Source organism: Passer domesticus, chromosome 10, assembly GCF_036417665.1.
Source record: "Passer domesticus isolate bPasDom1 chromosome 10, bPasDom1.hap1, whole genome shotgun sequence".
In the NCBI taxonomy this organism is placed as follows: Eukaryota; Metazoa; Chordata; class Aves; order Passeriformes; family Passeridae; genus Passer; species Passer domesticus.
In genome coordinates, this window is record NC_087483.1 from 17849584 (window position 1) to 17868068 (window position 18485).

Sequence of the window (18485 nt, forward strand, 5' to 3'; positions counted from 1 at the left end):
CACTTCACTACAGCTGTTTCTTTCACTATTTAACACTCAAAATCATTATATTTAAAATACAGGTCTTTCTCCACCCCCAGAAAAACATAATGCTGAGTATTAAGTTCTGACTGAGGTTCTGCTACTGGAGGGATCAAGCAGAAGATTCAGGAGTATAACCCCCATTTTACTCTCTTTAAATGTGGAATATTGGGCTTTTTATAGTTTGGGGATTTTTTTTAACCAAAATAAACACCACTCAGAATAATGATTTTGCTGCAATTACCTAAAATTCACGGACTCTCATATTTATGTCTCTCTTGATTCAATTAGGTTTGACAGAGATAAATCATGTTGGAATACTGCATTATCTTTTACCTGCAGTCCACTATGCGTCCTTGATGATAAAAAGAATTTGGGATAATTTCTCCTTGAACTTGACCAACTCGTGGAACTCTAGTGAGATTAGTACAGAGCAAAAAGCCACAGAAAACATCACTGGAAAATGAAAACAAAAATCAAAATATTACTGGAATAATATGAAGTAAACTTACAAAAAAAGAGTCTGGCAATGGTGCTGCTGATCACAGTAATATATTACCATAAGCCACATGACAGACTTTCAGAGTGCAAGCCTGGAAATAAAATATTATTTAAATGACAAAAGGCAGAAACAAGTCATCATTCATTCCAATGCACCAGTGAATGCTCACGTGAACACAGAATGTATCTGTGCTCTAAGAACAATCCAGTACAAGTAAGAGGAGCCAAACTGTACAAAGCTTTGTCAAGTTGGGCTGAACTGCTTTTCTCTCTCCCTGGCACCTTACACACCATACATTAATGTCAAGTTTGAAATCTTCATTGCATTTTATTTCCCTTGCAGGACAACAGAACCATAACACAAATTTTTAGTGTGAAGTTGTGTGTGCCCAAGTTTTGGTAAAGAATCTTCTTTTTTAATGTTATTTTATATCTGCATGTATTTAAATATATTTTGTATAATATATACAACATATCTTTTTTATCTTCAATAGAAGGATATTAACTAATACTGCTTGTCCTAAGTCACAGAAGCAGATGAATGAATGCTGGAAATTGACTTTGTTAAAACTGCAAAGAACATAAACAGCCCTTCAGCCAGAGCATTGTCCTGCATCTCTCTACCAAGAAAGAAAAGCTTTTATAGAAATGAGGGGTTTAACATACACATTAGAACACACTATCCTCATCTAAATTAAACAACTCCTTTCCTTATGATCCTATCTAAAAACGAATAATATAAAAAAATCCACTATGCAGGCATCAAATAGTCAAAGAAGGAAAATACTATTCCAAAACTGAAATTTGTATGTATGCAATTAAAAATTACAAAGCAGAAGTAAATTGGGAGAAATTTAAGTCTATCCACTAATGATCATTACATTGAAAAGTAAATTTAATCAAACATTCATCTAGTAATGATCACATGGAAATGAATCAGGCCTTTTCTCTATGGCATCCAAATGTCTAATGGTCCTCTCTGGTGAAAATAAAGGTTGGAACAAACTTGAAACAACCTAATCTGGTGTCAGTCCCAGAACAGAATGTGTGTATCTGCAGCCTAATTTATCCCTGCCAAGGCTGAGGTGTTTTTATGTCATGAACTTGTGACTTTTTGCTGTCTTGTCCCTCAGCTACTCTGAAATAATGGAAGTCACAGTATATTCTTCTGAAAATCTAGAATTATTTACAAGTCTATTGCCGAGTCACTTATAGATTTGTCAGAGTGCAATTTTGTCAAGATGCAAACCTCACGAGGGAAAAGAAATTCAAAATAAAGCAAAATAAGCTGCTGAAACATGCATGCAAAAGTAGAAAAAGTAGACGGTATTAAACCATTACCAATCTATTTAAATTACAAATAATCTCTACCAAGCTGAACTTACTGTTTGCTGCACTGAATCCACCGGTCTCCATCCTTCCCACAGTTTCCTTTTGTTGTGCCTTCTGTATTAAGCTTTTCGTAACAAAATTTGTCAGATCCTGAAGACTCTGTTGATGAAGATAAAGGAAACATGTTTTTCACTAGCAGCATGACAGCTTTGAAACCTGCATAATTTATTGCAGCCATTCTCTGTAATTTTTTTAATACAAAACATCAATTTAAATACACATGTATGTGCACAGCTGGTATTTTCCAGTGACTAAAAGGGAGAACACCCTAAACTGAAATACCTACTGATATGTTCAAAATTTGCTCTGAACTTCTAAAAGTAGCCTCCATGATTTCATATGCAGTATTGTATTCTGCATATGAAATTCATCTGTGGTCTAATTTTGTTTGCTTCATAACAGTTGCACATAGATTTAATCTAGTTGTTTTTCACTGCAATTTTTCCTGATCTGCATTTCAGAAGATTTTATATAGGACATTTATGATAAGCATATGTTCTGACATCAACTCAATGTTGATTTTATTCAATTTTTCAGATGTTCACAGGAAACCAAACTTGAACGGAGTGTAATTTTTATTTTTAGGAGTAAAATTCTGAACTAACAGGTTTTAAAGCTATAATTATTTACTGATGAGCTCATTTGTTTTTTCTAAAAATTAATCTAAAAAAAGAAAATAGAAAAGCACAACAATTATATAGAGGAAGACAAAATAATAAGACAGAGTGGCCACAGTGGCAGTTATGATTAGACAAAATGCCCAAGAACACAACAAATGCCAGAGCACCGGATGTCCTGATAATTCTACTCTGCTGAATTGTCTTCAAATCCTTACACAGAACATTCAGCCCCTCTCTGCTGCAAGCAAAGCCCATTGCAATTGCAATTCTGTTTAACTCAACACCTCTGGACTTAAATCCATACTATGCATATTTAAGTGCACACCAATGTACTAACTTTCCTGACTTGGAGAACAGTATAGGAAGGAGAGGCAAGGTGGAGCAGCTTTGCCATGAACCACTAATAGGATAATGGAACTGGTGACTGTCATTAAAGAAAAGCCAAAAAATCTGGTTTTGAACTATACCCAAAAAATCTTCAAGCCCCTCCCCCCAGCAGCATTTGCTGCCCTACCCAGATCTGCAGCCACATCATCGCTCTCACTGACACCACTCCCAGATGCAGAATTCCACTTGGCAAGCAAGCCATTTTCCCACTGCCGTCTACTCACCCTACTGATCAGAAAACTTCAACTTGTAGTGACAAGAACAAAAAATAAAACCATGAAAAATCCAAAGGAAAAGCAGGAATGAACTAGAAATAAAATACATTTAAGGAAGTTAAAGTTGACCTACTAGATCCCCAGATATATTTGCACTGATTATCTCTTGTCTTGCATTCACCATTATAGCAACGACCCTAAACAAAATGGAACATGTTAGGAATGGGAACTGAAAACAACTTCATCTCCTTCCCCTCCCACAACAAATGTCTCATTTTCACCATTCACATGCATATTGGGATGTAGGCTCCATGAATTTGGGTAGATCAAGTACACATTTTGGCCCATATTCCCAAATCCAGTCTGTGTCCAATACATACTGACATTTAAGCAGTTGGAAAGAACATCGTTGGAAAGAACTTAACATGGAGTGTAATAAAATATCTACATATAAAATGTAGAGATACCAAGTGGATTTCACTCTAAGTAGATATCATTACTATTCATAGAGTGCATAAAACACAAGCAACATTAATGTTTAAAGGATAAAATTTATGAAGAAATATGGAATACACCATTTTTAAAAATCAATACCAAAACAAAACAAGAATGTGTATTTGGTTGATTTCTATTTACTGATGTGTAGGGATTTTAAAACATTGCATACCTGATTAGAATCACAGGCATACCCATCTTGTTTATGAAGATTTGGTGGACACTGAAAAAAATTAAGAATCTTTTTTTTGTCATGTGTACAGTAATAATACATCAGAGTATCACATATGGAATTTTCCTACTTTTATGAAAATTGGACAACATGTAAAGGGGGTTGAAAACATAATTAGTGCAATAATAGCTACAAATAGAAATGAAAAAAATTAACATCTTGATCCATTTAATACAATGTTCAGATCTAACTTCCTGTATATTCCAAGAAGAAATTAACGAGGTGAGACAAAATGAAAGTCAATGTGTTCAGTAAGAGGATATTTGGTAGCTAATACTGAGGATACATTTGCTACACTGCCACAACATGCATTTCAGTTCCACTGCAACAGTGAGGGAGCACCTGGTCACAGCCCAGCAGTCTGTTGCTTACACAGCTTTAGGGGGCTTCATGATCTTAATTGTTATGTTCCCTTGGCACTGGAAATTCTTTTGTACAAAAAAAGTCACTAGGTCCAGAAACCTCAGACTATCAAAGTAAGGACTCACTTTAAACCATTCTTAAGGTTTTTCCTCATCTAGAAGGGACCTGTGAAAATTTGGAAAGAGAATGCTGCTGCACTGGATTGTGTTAGCCAATACTCTGAGGGCAGCTTGAGAAAGCCCTTCTCTCTCTCATTAAGAATGCTCCATCTAGAGTAAGAGATTTATGATAAAGTATTGCCAATAGCTACTTGTCTATGTGTTGATGTCTCAGATGATAAAATTAAAGGAAGTTATTGTTAATTTATTGGCATTTTTAACTATATCCAATGCCCAAAGAGATTGTGATTTGTCCTGAATCTCATTTCTTCAAGGCTAAGAACTTGATGCAGTAGATGACTGCATGAGTTATGAAGTTCTTATATAAACAGAATAAATATATAAACATTCAATATTGAAAAGGAGTATACATCACCTAAAACACCAAAGTTGCTGTGAAATGGAAAACATACAGGATGTTAACTATTTAAAAGAAATCAAATTCAAACATTCTGGCTGTTGTTTATTCCCATATTTTATATTAGCCAAATGTTTCCAGGACAAATACATAAGATCCTCAACTTTTAAAATTCTCATACATGTGCATACTCTTAGAAAACATAACACACTTTATACAAGTGTTACGAGGAGCAGTTGAGGGATCTGGGGTTGTTTAGCCTGGACAAGAGGAGGTTCAGAGGGGACCTTCTCACCCTCTGCAATTCCCTGAGAGGAGGTTATGGAGACATAGAGGTCAGCCCCTTCTGCTCAGGCAGCAAATCCCAGGATGCGAGGAAATGGCCTTAAGTTGTGCTGGAGAGGTTTAGGCTGCATATTAGGAAAAATGTCTTCACCAAAAGGGTTGTCAAGCAGTGGAACAGGCTTCCCAGAGACACAGGAAAATCTCCATCCCACAGGTATGTAAGAGACGTGTAGATGCAGCATTTAGGGACATGGTTTAGTGGTGCAGTTGGCAGTGCTGGGTTCATGGTTGCACTCAATCTAAAAGGTCTTTTCCAATCTAAATGAGTCTGTGTTTCCATACTTCTGTAATTTGTTGTAATAAGTTGTAATTTTTTACAATTATATTTTAAGCCATTTTATCTCATAAAATCTTAATGTTATTACCTTTGAATACATTCACATTTGCAGTGTATTCTTATTATTTAAGTTATAGACCAGGCAACAACTAAAGAAGGATGCCTGACACAAATATTGTACACAAAACCCCAAGACTTACAAAAGCCAAATAAACCTAGAGAAGTAATCTTTTGAGTCCACTTAGATTATTGTTTTCATAAGTTTACACTCCAATATTACATCATCATTTTGGGCACATGACTGTGCAGTTTGTTAATACAATTTTCCTGTTTAATGAATACAAGAAAAATACTGCAAACAAACATCGGCAGTGCAAGCAGAGAACATTTCTGCACACATACCTGTCCAGAATCCCCAGTGCAGAACTCTGCAATGTCACACTCGTTCACTGCATATCGACAGTCATAACCTCGTGGGAAAAACTAGAAAATGAAAAACATAGTTTAGCACTAGGAATACATCTACATCAGCTGCTTCTTTTCCTTCTACCTAAAACACACTCTGAACTTTAACAGGCTGCACGTGACTGCCTCGGACAGCTGAAAAGAGCAACTGCTATATGGCAGCAACACTCACAAGACACGACGTGTTACAGCAGGGTCCATCACTACAATGAGCTCCATTAGAAAGAGAGCACTTCTTACAACAGTCTGCATAGCATTCCTGAAGAAAAAAATAAGCAAAAAGTTTAGTTTTCCATTTTAAACAAGGGTTTTTTTCTTCACAATCTTTCCAACATCAAATTATTATGTACCAGCAGACAAAAGATTCAGTTTAGCACTGCTGATTTGAAATTATCAGCTGGAAGAAGCCTTTGCAGTACTCAAATACTAAATGGAAAACAGTGACATACAATGCTATAGCAACACAGGGATTCACACCTGAGGCCTGTGCCAAATTTATGCTCCTTAGTTCTATTGAACTATTCAATGCAGAAAAAAACTCCCAACCTAATTACAAGTGCAATTATATTTAAATACTAGAACGAGAACTCAAATCTGGAGGGCAGATTTTTGCAAAAACATTACTGGACTATTTCTGCACTAGAGAAGAAAACAACAGTTTACTTGTTCTGTCTGAAAACAGGCACCAGTATCCAAAGTATCAGGGAGGAGTCTCCCACTCCACATATGCTATTCAGGAAAAGCAAAGAGGTAAGCACTTGTCCAGTGCAACTCAGAAACTGCTGGCAAACAGCTGTATCTTGTCATTGGCGTAACAGGAACAGGTGTTCAGAGGACACCATCTTTGCACTCATTGTCATTTGAAAAAATGTTTTAACACAGGCTTTTAACAAACTTGTTTCCAAACAACAGGCAAAACAAATTCATTTCCATAATCCTTCCCTCCTCTCTTACCAATCACTTAATTTATCTTAATAAATTTCATAAGAAGGACTTGTGGAGCAATTTGTAACTCCACTTACCATTCGGAACCCGCAATCACATTCTTCTCCCGCTTCTACGTATCCATTTCCACACTCGGTGGCTTCAAAGAGCTAAAAGAAAAAAGCCCCCATTCCAAAGTAAGAATAAAATTAGCATCAAGTGACTTCTGTGTCACACACAACCCATTTCTGCAATGCTACACAACTGTGCTGTCCCAGCCAATGCAGCTGCCATGCCATCACAAGCATGATAAATAGAGAGACACTACAATAACATTTAAGGGGATGACATTTGAACTTCATTCCTGTTCCATGGACTCCCAGTATTCTGTCAAATCCTTCAAGAAATCGGTCCACAATGTCATTCTTGGGATTTGCTCAGGTACCCACACTTGCTCATACAATGAGCTACTGTCTGTTCCTGTGCAACGTTTGTGCATGAAAATAATAAACACAAAGAAATACTGCCAAAAGGAAGTCCTATGTGCCTTATTAGTAAGTTATACACAACCACATACAGAGACTACTGAACAGCCAATCCTAGAACCAGGTACATACAATGCAGATAAATTCTGCAGCTCAGGATGATGCAGATTCTATAGTGGTTTCACACATTGTAATTTTGATTAAAGGTACTTTTCATTCTTGTCACAGAAATAATTCTGTAAGAAGCCTGTCTGTTTTCAACATAAGTCTGCTTTAAAATAATACAAGAATATCAGGAATCACCAATTTAACTGGAATATTAGCAGCAGAAAGACATCCACTACAACGTGCTTGAAATAAGAAGTTACCAAGTTAAAATGTGAACAGATTAATCTAAGGGTGAAAGATGTGAGCAAACCTTTCTGCACAGGCTTAGTGGAAGTAAAGCTGTGGAGAACCAGCAAGATATGAAACACAACATATAATACAATACAAATTATATATAAACTTGTATTGAATTCTTCTTTGGTAGTTTTGGTTGGGGTGGAGGAGAATTATAATGCTAGTAAAAAAGAAATACAGCATTTCACTTTTGTTGCATTGACCACATAGCTAATCAACAGCACCACAATTTTGGCTGTCAGAAGCAAAACAATAGTGAAGAAATATCCATATGCACTCTTCTTCACCAGTAACGCTGACAGATTAAAAAAAGCATTTAATTATTTTCCCCCCCCTCTGTAAGCTCCTGTCTCTACTACACTTTGGTGCAAACAGCAAGATTGCTTACTCTGAAACTGAAATTCATTTCTCTATCAAACAAGAAAAGTACAGAACACAAGCAGGCACACACAAATTTCCTATGGCAAACAGGAACCATTTAATGTTCATATACACGTCAGAGCTTAACTCAGGATATAATCTTAAAAATGGCATCACGGTAACTGCTTAACAACTCTGCTTTACTTACCAAAGGATTAAACACACAATTTTCTCCTTTTCCTCCTGACCTCTAAATAAAAGCATTCTAAACATTGTATGACTATTTTTCCCTCCTAAAGTACTTTAAAGCTGTGAAGCACTGGCACAGATAATATCTAAAGATAATTCAATCATTTCCCCGTGAGCCTTTCCCCCAAAATAAATCAGATTTTTATTCTGTCAAATTGAGTCAAATTGACAACTTCACATTACTTCGCAAAACTGAAGCTGTGTTTTTCTATTTCCCTACTTATTCCTTTGTGTAAGAATTCTTGCACTCTTATTCTATAAGCAAAGATTGCTACCCTGGGAAAAGTTTCAAAAGATTCTCTTGAACAAGCAAAATTTTTTTTTAGTTAATTGTGCAAGGTGATGGTCCACCAAAGGGTATAGCACAGTAAACAGAACAGCCTAATAGCCTCATGTGGTATTAAATTCTACAAGGACAGCAGTTTGACACTATGATTAAATAGAATACTAATGCTTTGGATGGCTCTTACTTGGCAAAAAGAGCCACATGGAATATTTTTATACTGCTCAGCTTTCCAGAGATGTCAGGCTAACATTGTCTTAGAAAAATTATGACCTTGGTAAGTTTTTAGGCAAAAAAGCAACGGCAGAAGGAAACAGCTATGAATGATAGTTTGCTAGATGTATATTTGAAATTAAATTAAGCTAATGTTGAGAACAACCAAAAGTTACTACTGTCTCTATGAAATCAGCTATGGACTTCTATTTCCCAGTGTGGTAAGTAGCATTCTTTTTAACAACCTCAGTCACAAAGTCCAAGAATTGAGTATAGGTGGAGCATACACTTCCAGATTTATTTTGCACTACTTCCAGCTTAATAAGAAGTGAATTTATGCTGAATGTGACATTTATCATTATTTGAGTATGAAGAATTAGGGAAATCAAGTTGCATTCCTCTCAATATTATTTTTAAATGTTAAGGGGCTGAACAGCTAATTACAACCTCAAGAAAATACCCACACAGATATCTGAATAAAATTGAGAACAGATGATGTCAGTGAAATTATTACATTTTCATTACAATGTGTAGAGATGTCCTAGACTAAATAAGACTACCAACTTATTTATTACCTTTGTCGGCCTGTTAAAAAGACAGGCACCTCCCCCACGACGTAAAAATTCTTTGTATTCTGCAATGCTGCATTTGGAGAATTTCCTGGAATGGTATACCCTAAAATGGCAAAGAATTAGGTGAGTAAATGCCTTGAAACACCATCAGCTACTGGAAAGGGGCAAAGGGGTCACAACTTTTTTAAAATACTGTAAATCCCACTTTCTTACAACCACTGTATGCAACAGTATGACAACTCAGTCTTATTCTCAAATCATAAAATCAGAACACAAGAAAAATTTTATAGTGTTTTGCCTTTTTTATATTTCTGCTTTATGTACAGTATATGAAACCGTAGGTTTTAAACTTCTTAATAAGGTAAACCCACATTACCATAGTAGCTGCTAGTCACCCTTTCTATTGCATGCATAATCCAGTATCCTCTCAGGTTGTTTTTTTAACACCTACAAGATGCTACAATAAGAAGTTTCACAATTTAATACATCCCACTTTCTTCTGATATTTGCTAATCTCTTTGCATGTCTCCCTAATTCTTATACTAGAAGAAAAATAATTGTTTTTGCATAATGTTACAGACTTCTCTCGTATTTCCTCAATATAATCTTTTTCCCAGACTATTAGAAATGTACTTTATTAGTAATTTCTCACTCAGAAAATGTCTGATATGTTTATTAGTCATGTTTTGAGATCTGGGAATGAGATCTATTTACACTACGAAAGTTGGGGTAACCATGCCATAAGGAGGTTCACCATTCCTTTCCTAACAGCTCACTGCCACTGAGCTATTTCCACACTGAGCTATTTCCACACAAGTCTACAGGGAAGCCACAAAGTAACTCTACTGAAGAACTAAGCTCATTCTGTCTTATTTGTAATTTTCTTTGTGATTGTTGCAATCCAGCTTCCACAGTCATCAAGATACTGACAGGAAGTGATTTATAAGACTCAAACCCCTATATTTCAGAAGTTATCCTTTTCTAATCAATTACTTGCAGTATAGAGAAAAGAATCTTTGGCAGTGTGTGAGGGTGGAGGGGAATGAAGTTCCTCCCATATAGATGTGTTTCCCCTTCAGACTTCACTGACCATTTATTTACCCAAGGACTGAGTTCCAACTGTTTCTAGTTTTTCATTTATTAGCACTAAAACGCTTGGATAAAACTCAATGCATAAGTATTTCTGCCATCATATAAACTATGAACTCATTCCAGAGCCCTCAATTACTGATATTTATGACATACCCTGTTTCCTCCATGATGCAACCACCCCAGGATTCAGTGCAGTCACACTCTTCTCAGACAAGACCAAAATACAACAGAAAAGGAGAGAAGTTATAAATATGCTTACAATAAATAGAAAGTACTATAAAAATGGAGCTTGACTAATTATACACGGATTTGATGGTTGCTTGGCTGTACAAACTCTAGCCCCAAAAAGGAAACCAGCCCACTTGAAGACATACTAATACCTTCAATAAATACAATACTTTCCGATTACCATATCTGCAGGTTCTGCAGGCTCAACAAAATTTCAGGCACTACACAAAGCTAAAAATAGTTGGCAAGGTTCTTTCCTCCATGCTCTATAAACAGGCAGCACAAGGCTGTCTGCAGCACACATAATATTGATGATTTTAAATGTTCACCTTTTGTTTAAATGTTTACATTTTCTCCTCCCTAAAAATACAGAATACCCTGAAAGAGGATTGTTACTGGACAGGCCAGGCTTTTTCCATTTGGCATAAAATTATTAACAGTAATATGTCTATCAGCCAATCAAACATTCATTCCAAAAAGTAGTTGAATGAAAATGGATTTACAGTTTACTTACAGCTACAGCACGTAAGTCAACAGTGACCAAATTCATAACATAAAAACAAAAGATCAGCACCTTATGGTTGGTAAAACAGAAGCTGCAAACTGCCCATAAAATTATCTACCAAAGGTAGATGCACCATAGATACTACTGGAAAAACACAGTTTCTCCATGGAAAATATCCAAAGATCATTTTTGTGGTTATTTCTACTCTCCCCGGGTCTTTCATTAATCTTTCCCTATAAAGGGCATCCAAATAAGGACACTAAGTTATCATATCAAAAGCCTCTATTTTTCAGTTAAAAAATATTCTGAGTTCCAAATTGTATGAACTCTGTTTTACCTGTAAAACAATTATAGAGAAAATAGTTTAGTAATTTGCTAGTTTACACAATTCAAAAGCAATGCTTTACAAAACAATATTCCTAAGCATGGTTTCCTAATTCACAGATTTTTGAATTGATTCCACAGTGAAGTCAACATTATCATTCACATTTTTTAAGAGGAAACAAAGAGAGCAGGTAGCCAAACTCCTTACAAAATGCAAGTGAAAACCAAGCAATTTTCTTTAGCCCTGAAAAGGGGTTTGCAGCAGTTTTTGTACCAACACTCTAGAGATGTTAAGGTAACACAAATCTGGTCTGACTGTGAAGCAGCAAGATAACAAATGGGGAAATGTCACACTGGACTAGGTTACAACTCCTCACCATTTCTTCAACTGTAAATCAGGTATTTTTGCATTTCAAGAAGATTGTTCTATTGGATTTATAGATTTCATGATGATAGAAAATGAGTTCTAAATTAAATGAATTAATGGTGTTTTTACCAATATACCTTTGAATATTGGTTATGAATCTAACCTCGACACATGACATCACTGAGGTCATACAAAATGTCGCTAAACTGGAGGTTCTTATTTTGGTGAGGCTGAAATTTCACTACATGTATTTCCAAAAGCAGCAATTCTTGTTCTGTGGTTACAGAAATGTTGGCATTTCTTTCAAACACAACAAAAGAAGTGTTTGTATGTAGCTAAAGAAGACAAAAGACTCCATGTACATACTCGGCTTCCTGGCGGCCGGCTCCCACTGTATTCCAAGATTCTGAGCAAGACTCTGTGCTAGTTCCTGTGCCATGGGCAAAGGGAGGCCATACTGCATTCCAAGAGAAGCACAATTATAAAAGAACAAAAACCCATTAGATATTGCAATGAACATTACACTGCCTCATTCTGCCTTACCACATACCTAAAACTTCAATAATTCTGTGCAGTCAATCACAATTCTGCGTGCATACAAAGAAAATAAACTCAATAAAGTACATAACAGATAAAATATTCTTCTCCTAATCTCAGGGCTGGTTAATCTAAAGAAATAAGTTTATTTGATACATATGCAATACAATTTTGTAATAATAGGATTTAACCCATGTAAAAACAGGAGAATTTCATTATCAATTTAACACTGCACTGAGGAAAAAAATAACAATAATAGTAAAACATCAATACACAGGGACAATTTGTTTTATAATTTCAATGTTAAAAAATTTCAGGAAGAATTACATGCCATTGGCATTGGTACCTCAGAAGATCAAGTGTCTTACAATGCTAAGACAAAGATATTCAGTGCTGTGTTTCAAATACTCCTGAGATTTTTGGGTCTAAATTCCTGTTAAATACAATAAAAGCCAATTCAAGTTCTTTTTAAGACAATAATGAAGACAGGAGAAATACTCTCTAAAAAGAAAGGCACTCTGAGCAGTGGTTTGATTATGATTAGGAAGGCTGGCCATGAGAATCCTAACTTTTTAATATGTAAATTATCTTTAAAGCCCTGGATACTAAAACATATGAACTCTTGAGATTATAATGTAGAGATTCATTCTACTTTATTTCACTTTAGTCATGAAAAAAAAAAATTACCTCATTCACTCCTACTCCTCTGGCCACAGAGCAAACACCTCCAAAGTAACTTAAGCTGCTCCTTTTGTAATGAAATGTCACATTCCTTACAAACAAATAAAAATGAAGAAACTATAACACATTGACATTGGGCACTGAGAGCTTATTGAAAGAGCATACTCTCACACACACTAGGATAGATTTCATGTACATCCATCTATTTCTAGCATAATAAGCAACTGCAAGTTTACATACAGAACATAAACACTGGGAGAGATGGTTTTATATAAGCTTTGACACAAATACTATTTTTCTCTTGTAGAGTCAGAATCAGTCTTAACCCACAAACCAACCAAGCACAGAAATCTTGAGTGTCAGACTCCTAAGACAATACAGTGGTAATATTTCTTTAAAAAGTTCACAATATATTCCAATTTATGATTTGTCATGAAGGAATTCTATTCTGAAATGTACTAGTACTGAGAACTTTAAAAATTATTATCTGAATCCAAACCAATTTAAGTTTTAAATCCAAATGAAAAGACTGAGAAAGACACCTAAAGGGAAAAATATTTAATAGTGCTCTTTAATCTTGCAACCTACAGTGATCCTGCAGGATGTATGAATGACCTAACCTTTAAAAACTGATGGGTTTTTTTTAAGTGACAGGTTACCCCATACAGGTATGTATTTGTTTTTCAGAACATTCTAACAGCCAGCAGAACATTCAGGCTGCAGCTTAACTAAACATTTACAGCCAGGGGCTTTACAACAGACAGGACTGCAGGCACTTTTGGAAATGTTCTAGCTCATCTCTCCCCAGCTCCAAGGAGGCTCAGCTGGAGCATGCCACATTCCACTAGCTTTGGAACATCTCCAAGCATGGGCACTCCACAGTCTTTCTGTGCAGCCTGTTCCAGCATCTGAGCACCTTCTCAGTGAAAGGGGTTTTTTGCCCTATGTTTAAATGGAACTTCTTGTATTTCAGGTTAGATTTGATACCTTTCACCATGAGAAGAGCCTGTTGCTGGCAAACTCTTCAGCAGGTGACACAAAACATGCATGGAAGTCACTAAGAGTGCATGTCAGCTGCACTGTGCCTGTATTATGGAGAACAAAATCAGCATTGTATTGTGATGCCTGTATTAAGGAAATCTGGAGGAAATTCTTCATCCCCTGTTTTTATCTTCTTCTGCAGAAGATGAACTACAGGAGAAAATATATTCACGATGGAAGACGTTAGTTACTCCATCCTCACAGTATGTCATGCTGCTGGGAGACAGCTCAAGATCTTTCCTTATGCTGCACAGGGGAACACACATTTCCTCCTCTTTGCTTACAATGCCATGAAGTAAAATAATCCTTGCCCAAGGCTGAAGCTGAGCCTAGTGATGCAAGTGGAATTTCCCTTCAAAATGCATTGTGTTTCAGAACAATTCATTACAGCTTTAAAGGAGAAGACCTTCCATTAACAAATCATCACTGCAGCCACATGTGCAAAAATGTGCACAAATTTACTAACTGGAACACTCTTGTGGCAATACATAACCCTGTCAGCTCTGCCCTCTCCTGATCATAACTGGAAAAGCAGCACATTACACACCTGATTAGCAAAGCTAAGTGTCCTTAAGGGCTCATCTAAAGACACTTCACAAGTGACACTGTCTCCAGGTTGCAAAGACATTGAAATATCATTATAGATATCTATCGACATGACCATGGTATATACTACACCTATCATTAAGCTTCCTAAGGAAGGCAGATGTTGACTGATACAGAGAATACAAAGCAAAAAAAACTAAGAAAGAAGAGAGAAGTGGAGAAAAGCAGCAGACAGGAACTAACATTCTAAGGATACATACGAGAGCAGGTGCACAGCATCGGCGTGCTGCTTGACGTAGTGCTGCCGGTACTTGGAGAAATCGTGGAGCATCTGCAGAGGGTCAGGGTGAATGTTAATGCGGTCTCTGTCTGTCCAAGTCTCCACAGCAACCAGAACCACCCTGGTGTTCAGCTGCTCCTTGTATATCTGAGGGCAGAGACAGGACAGGCACAGGAGTAGAACACTGGGTCAAACATGCACAGCTAGCCAGTAAGAGTGAAGCGGAAGGACAAGAGGGATAGAGCAGGAGGAAGACATGGGGAAACAGTTAGCTGGCAATGCCTTGCATTCCCTAAAAGCTGATAGTCTGATCTACTTAAATTTTACGTTTTAGAAGGGGGAAAAAAACCAATCCTAGTTGCTTTTTTTTCCTCGAGCCACTCAATTTTTTTTAAATTATCATGGCAAATAACTTTGCCACTGAATTTTGCAGAAAACTTATGCAAAAATCTGCAAAGAAGAAATGTAAAGGTACTCTGGGTGATCTCAAGGAAAAATAAAAGAACTATCTCAAAAAGTAGTGAAAGACTATTTTAAAGTTGAAATGAAATAATTTCTCAGTTTTCCAATAAATCCAAATTTTAATTAATGCTGGATTTCAATTTATATAGTAGGATCACTTAATTCTCACATTGCACGAGTGGAATTAAGGAAAAATATTGATTTTTCTATAAATTTTAATGTTACTGTAGCAGTAGACAAGGAAACAACAGTCAGACAATAATAACAAAACAGTGTTAAAATATGCATTTTAACATTGTGCATGGTACTTTATTCTGACATAAACCTACTGCTGTCTTTAGGTTCAGTTCAAAATATGTCAAATTTTATTAACTAAGGTTATGCAGAACTTATAGATCTACAAAAGATGCATTCCTTATTCACCCTCACCAGAAACCCAGTTTTGTACCAGGACAGTGTTCTCCTTATTAAAAAGTCAATGTATAATACTCAGCTTAGGAAAAAAAGAGAAATATAAAAACAAGAGATAGGAACCAGCTAAGCTCAGTCTTGTCCAAGACCTTTGAAGGAAGAGAGTATTGGCATGCTTCAATCTCAGGGAGACAGGCTCAGAGCATCCACAGAAAATAGTTTACAACATGAGCAAACCCAATGAAATTAAACTGCCTGAAATGACACAGGGGTGGATCAATAAAGACTCTACTTCTGCTTGTGAGAGGAAATGTCTATTTCCTGAAGCAAAAAAACCAAAAGAATGGAAGAGGGGGCAAAGAACCTGAAGACCGCTGAAAGCCATTATTCTTTTCCCAACAAATCAGTAAAAAATACAGCCCACACCTTATGGACACAAGAGAATAACAAGGCAGAAATCCTGCTCTTTTTCATGCTTTATTTAAATAAAAAGTCATTAAGATGTCATTTTGTAAGATCTCTATGAAGGGACTGAATTCTACACAAGAATGAAGCTTGTGTTTCTGCGTACACACAGATAAAAATGGAAAAAAACAAACATAATAGAGAAAGAAAAGATGGATGAAATAACTTTTGTTAAAATGCAGAAGAAAGAAATAATTATCAGATGAGGAAAAAAATAAAGATGCGACCTCTTCTTTGGCGTTGTCCAATATAAATTGCAGAAATATTACAATTATTTACATTTTTATCTGCTCTAGAAATTTTTTCTTTAGGCTATTGGCATTTTCACATAATTACAGAAAAATATTCCAAAACACTTCTGGTATTTCACATATTATAAATATATTCACCTAAATTTTCAATATACATCCAGTACACTTTATATGTAAGAACAAATACTGCACTGTTTCATCCGAGTCAAACTGTTGACAATGTTTTGCACTGAATCATATCACACAGTTCCACTGGAATCAATAATGTCACATGGAAAAGGGACTCAGAGTCAGCATTTGGTAGCCTTTGTATTCATCCCTAGTAGAAAATCTACTTGTTTTCACTACACACAGAGCTCTGAAACATGTGTGATCATGTGTATCAAAAAGAGGAAAAAAAAACCAAATTAATTTTACCACAAGTATTACTTTTAGTTTATATGCTGTGTGCAAAATTGTTTTAAATTTAACACAGATACAATTTATGGTATCTGTGTCAGTTCCACCTATTTATAATGTAGTACAGTGGCATTTTTTTGTTTTTAACCTATAAATAGAGATTTATTTTACTCACGCTCACTTTTTCTTCCAATAGATATATGAGCTATAGTTCCCTTGTGAGCTATCGTTGCAGTTTCAATCACTTGTAGTTAGATACAAATATAAATTTGATTAAATCTCATTCTTAATTGCTGACAGATAATGAAATCACCCCTGCCAAAGGCAAACTCAGTTGCAAGCTTTAAGAAAAATGCCACAGATAATCTGGGAGTTTCTTATACATTCACCCCAGGCTATTCTTCTGCAGAGGAACTTTAGAAGTGCACTTTAAAGTGTAATTGAAATTTGGTATCTGAAAATTATAACATTTTGAATACAGCGCTAAAGTAGAAGGCAGTGAATCAGTTTTCAGAAGAAATATTGATACTTACAGCATCGACAAGGTTTACCACAGACTTTGCAAAATTGTTTGTGTATGCAGTTGAAGAACGGTGCCTTTTGAACTAAAAGAAGAGAAAGTAGAACACAGTGAGAACTTAAATATTTATTACTAATTCTTTATTTTTACAGCATGAAAGTAAAATTAATATTTTAAGAAAGAGTAAGGGAAAAACTCAAAAGACCTTTCAGATCACAGCCTATATCTCATATTCAAGAATCCCTGGAAGATAAAGGAAGCCATGTATGTTATACAGCCTTTCCCAACTGTAAAAGGAGCATTTAACCACAAGAAATACTGTGTTTAGAATCAGAGTTCAAATGTTTGAGACAAAATTACAGGTAAACAAGAACATAAACATGAGCTCAAAATTGAGAGGATGCTTTACCCATTAAAATTACTTACCCTGATGAGTTACATATCAGACTGTAGTAGCCACATTCCATCACTTTAATTATAAGACATAAAGATGAAACATTTACCACTTATCCTGTGCACAGCTCTTTGCAAAGCCCTCCTTTTCTACAACAGCACAATACTTTTGTGACATGTAGCAGTAGTCATAGGAAAAGGCAAAATGGAAGAGGGAGTGCATGGTAAAAGTAAATATATGTTTGAACATGAAAACAGTTAAGCTGAATATACAATAAATCCTAACTTTATTTTTTTTTAATAGACCTAGATGAGCTGTATTACAAATTCTGCTTCACAATGTCTGTGCATGTCATTACAATGGTTTCATGTCTTCCCTCACCCTGGCTCATAAGCCCCTTCTCTTCCAAGTCAAGTTTTTTAAAGATGTAGCTATGGTATCTGAAGATGAATCCTTATGACTTTCAAGAAAATATAAAATTATAAACCAAGATTACTTTACATAGTATGATTTGCAGATAGGAAAAATAGTTCTTCAAAATTTCACAGAAAATGAACATGAAATTGCTTAGAACAGGGGGAAATTTAATGTGTTGAGAGATCTTTATTGATAGAGGAAAGGAAACATTGTGAAAATACACACTATTAATCATTTAACACAATGAT

The 18485-nt window shown here is 35.7% G+C and overlaps 2 protein-coding genes across 11 annotated transcripts in view; one reads left to right on the plus strand and one right to left on the minus strand.

The window, feature by feature from the left end:
* Positions 1-14899, plus strand: part of MDH1B (malate dehydrogenase 1B) — an 87359-nt gene extending 72460 nt beyond the window's left edge. The window contains exon 11 of one of the 2 annotated variants that reach the window (XM_064434126.1): positions 14025-14899. The gene's annotated coding sequence lies outside the window, so the exon portion shown is untranslated. Of the gene's footprint in view, positions 1-312; positions 452-14024 lie in introns of those variants that run through there. The other variant, XM_064434123.1, reaches the window with a different exon arrangement.
* The window catches only part of ADAM23 (ADAM metallopeptidase domain 23), a 67300-nt gene that overhangs the window by 20191 nt on the left and 28624 nt on the right, over positions 1-18485 (minus strand). For all 9 annotated transcript variants that reach the window (XR_010369128.1, XM_064434112.1, XM_064434111.1 and 6 more), the window contains exons 10-22: positions 17440-17511; positions 14899-15065; positions 13058-13142; positions 12200-12290; positions 10563-10611; positions 9321-9420; positions 6852-6923; positions 6002-6088; positions 5767-5847; positions 3804-3854; positions 3270-3333; positions 1908-2013; positions 358-477 (exon numbers count right to left, since the gene is read on the minus strand). Coding sequence is in view for 8 of the 9 variants with exons in the window: in XM_064434112.1 (XP_064290182.1) it covers positions 358-477; positions 1908-2013; positions 3270-3333; positions 3804-3854; positions 5767-5847; positions 6002-6088; positions 6852-6923; positions 9321-9420; positions 10563-10611; positions 12200-12290; positions 13058-13142; positions 14899-15065; positions 17440-17511 (1145 nt within the window). In the remaining variant the exon portion in view is untranslated. The remainder of the gene's footprint in view (positions 1-357; positions 478-1907; positions 2014-3269; positions 3334-3803; positions 3855-5766; positions 5848-6001; positions 6089-6851; positions 6924-9320; positions 9421-10562; positions 10612-12199; positions 12291-13057; positions 13143-14898; positions 15066-17439; positions 17512-18485) is intronic.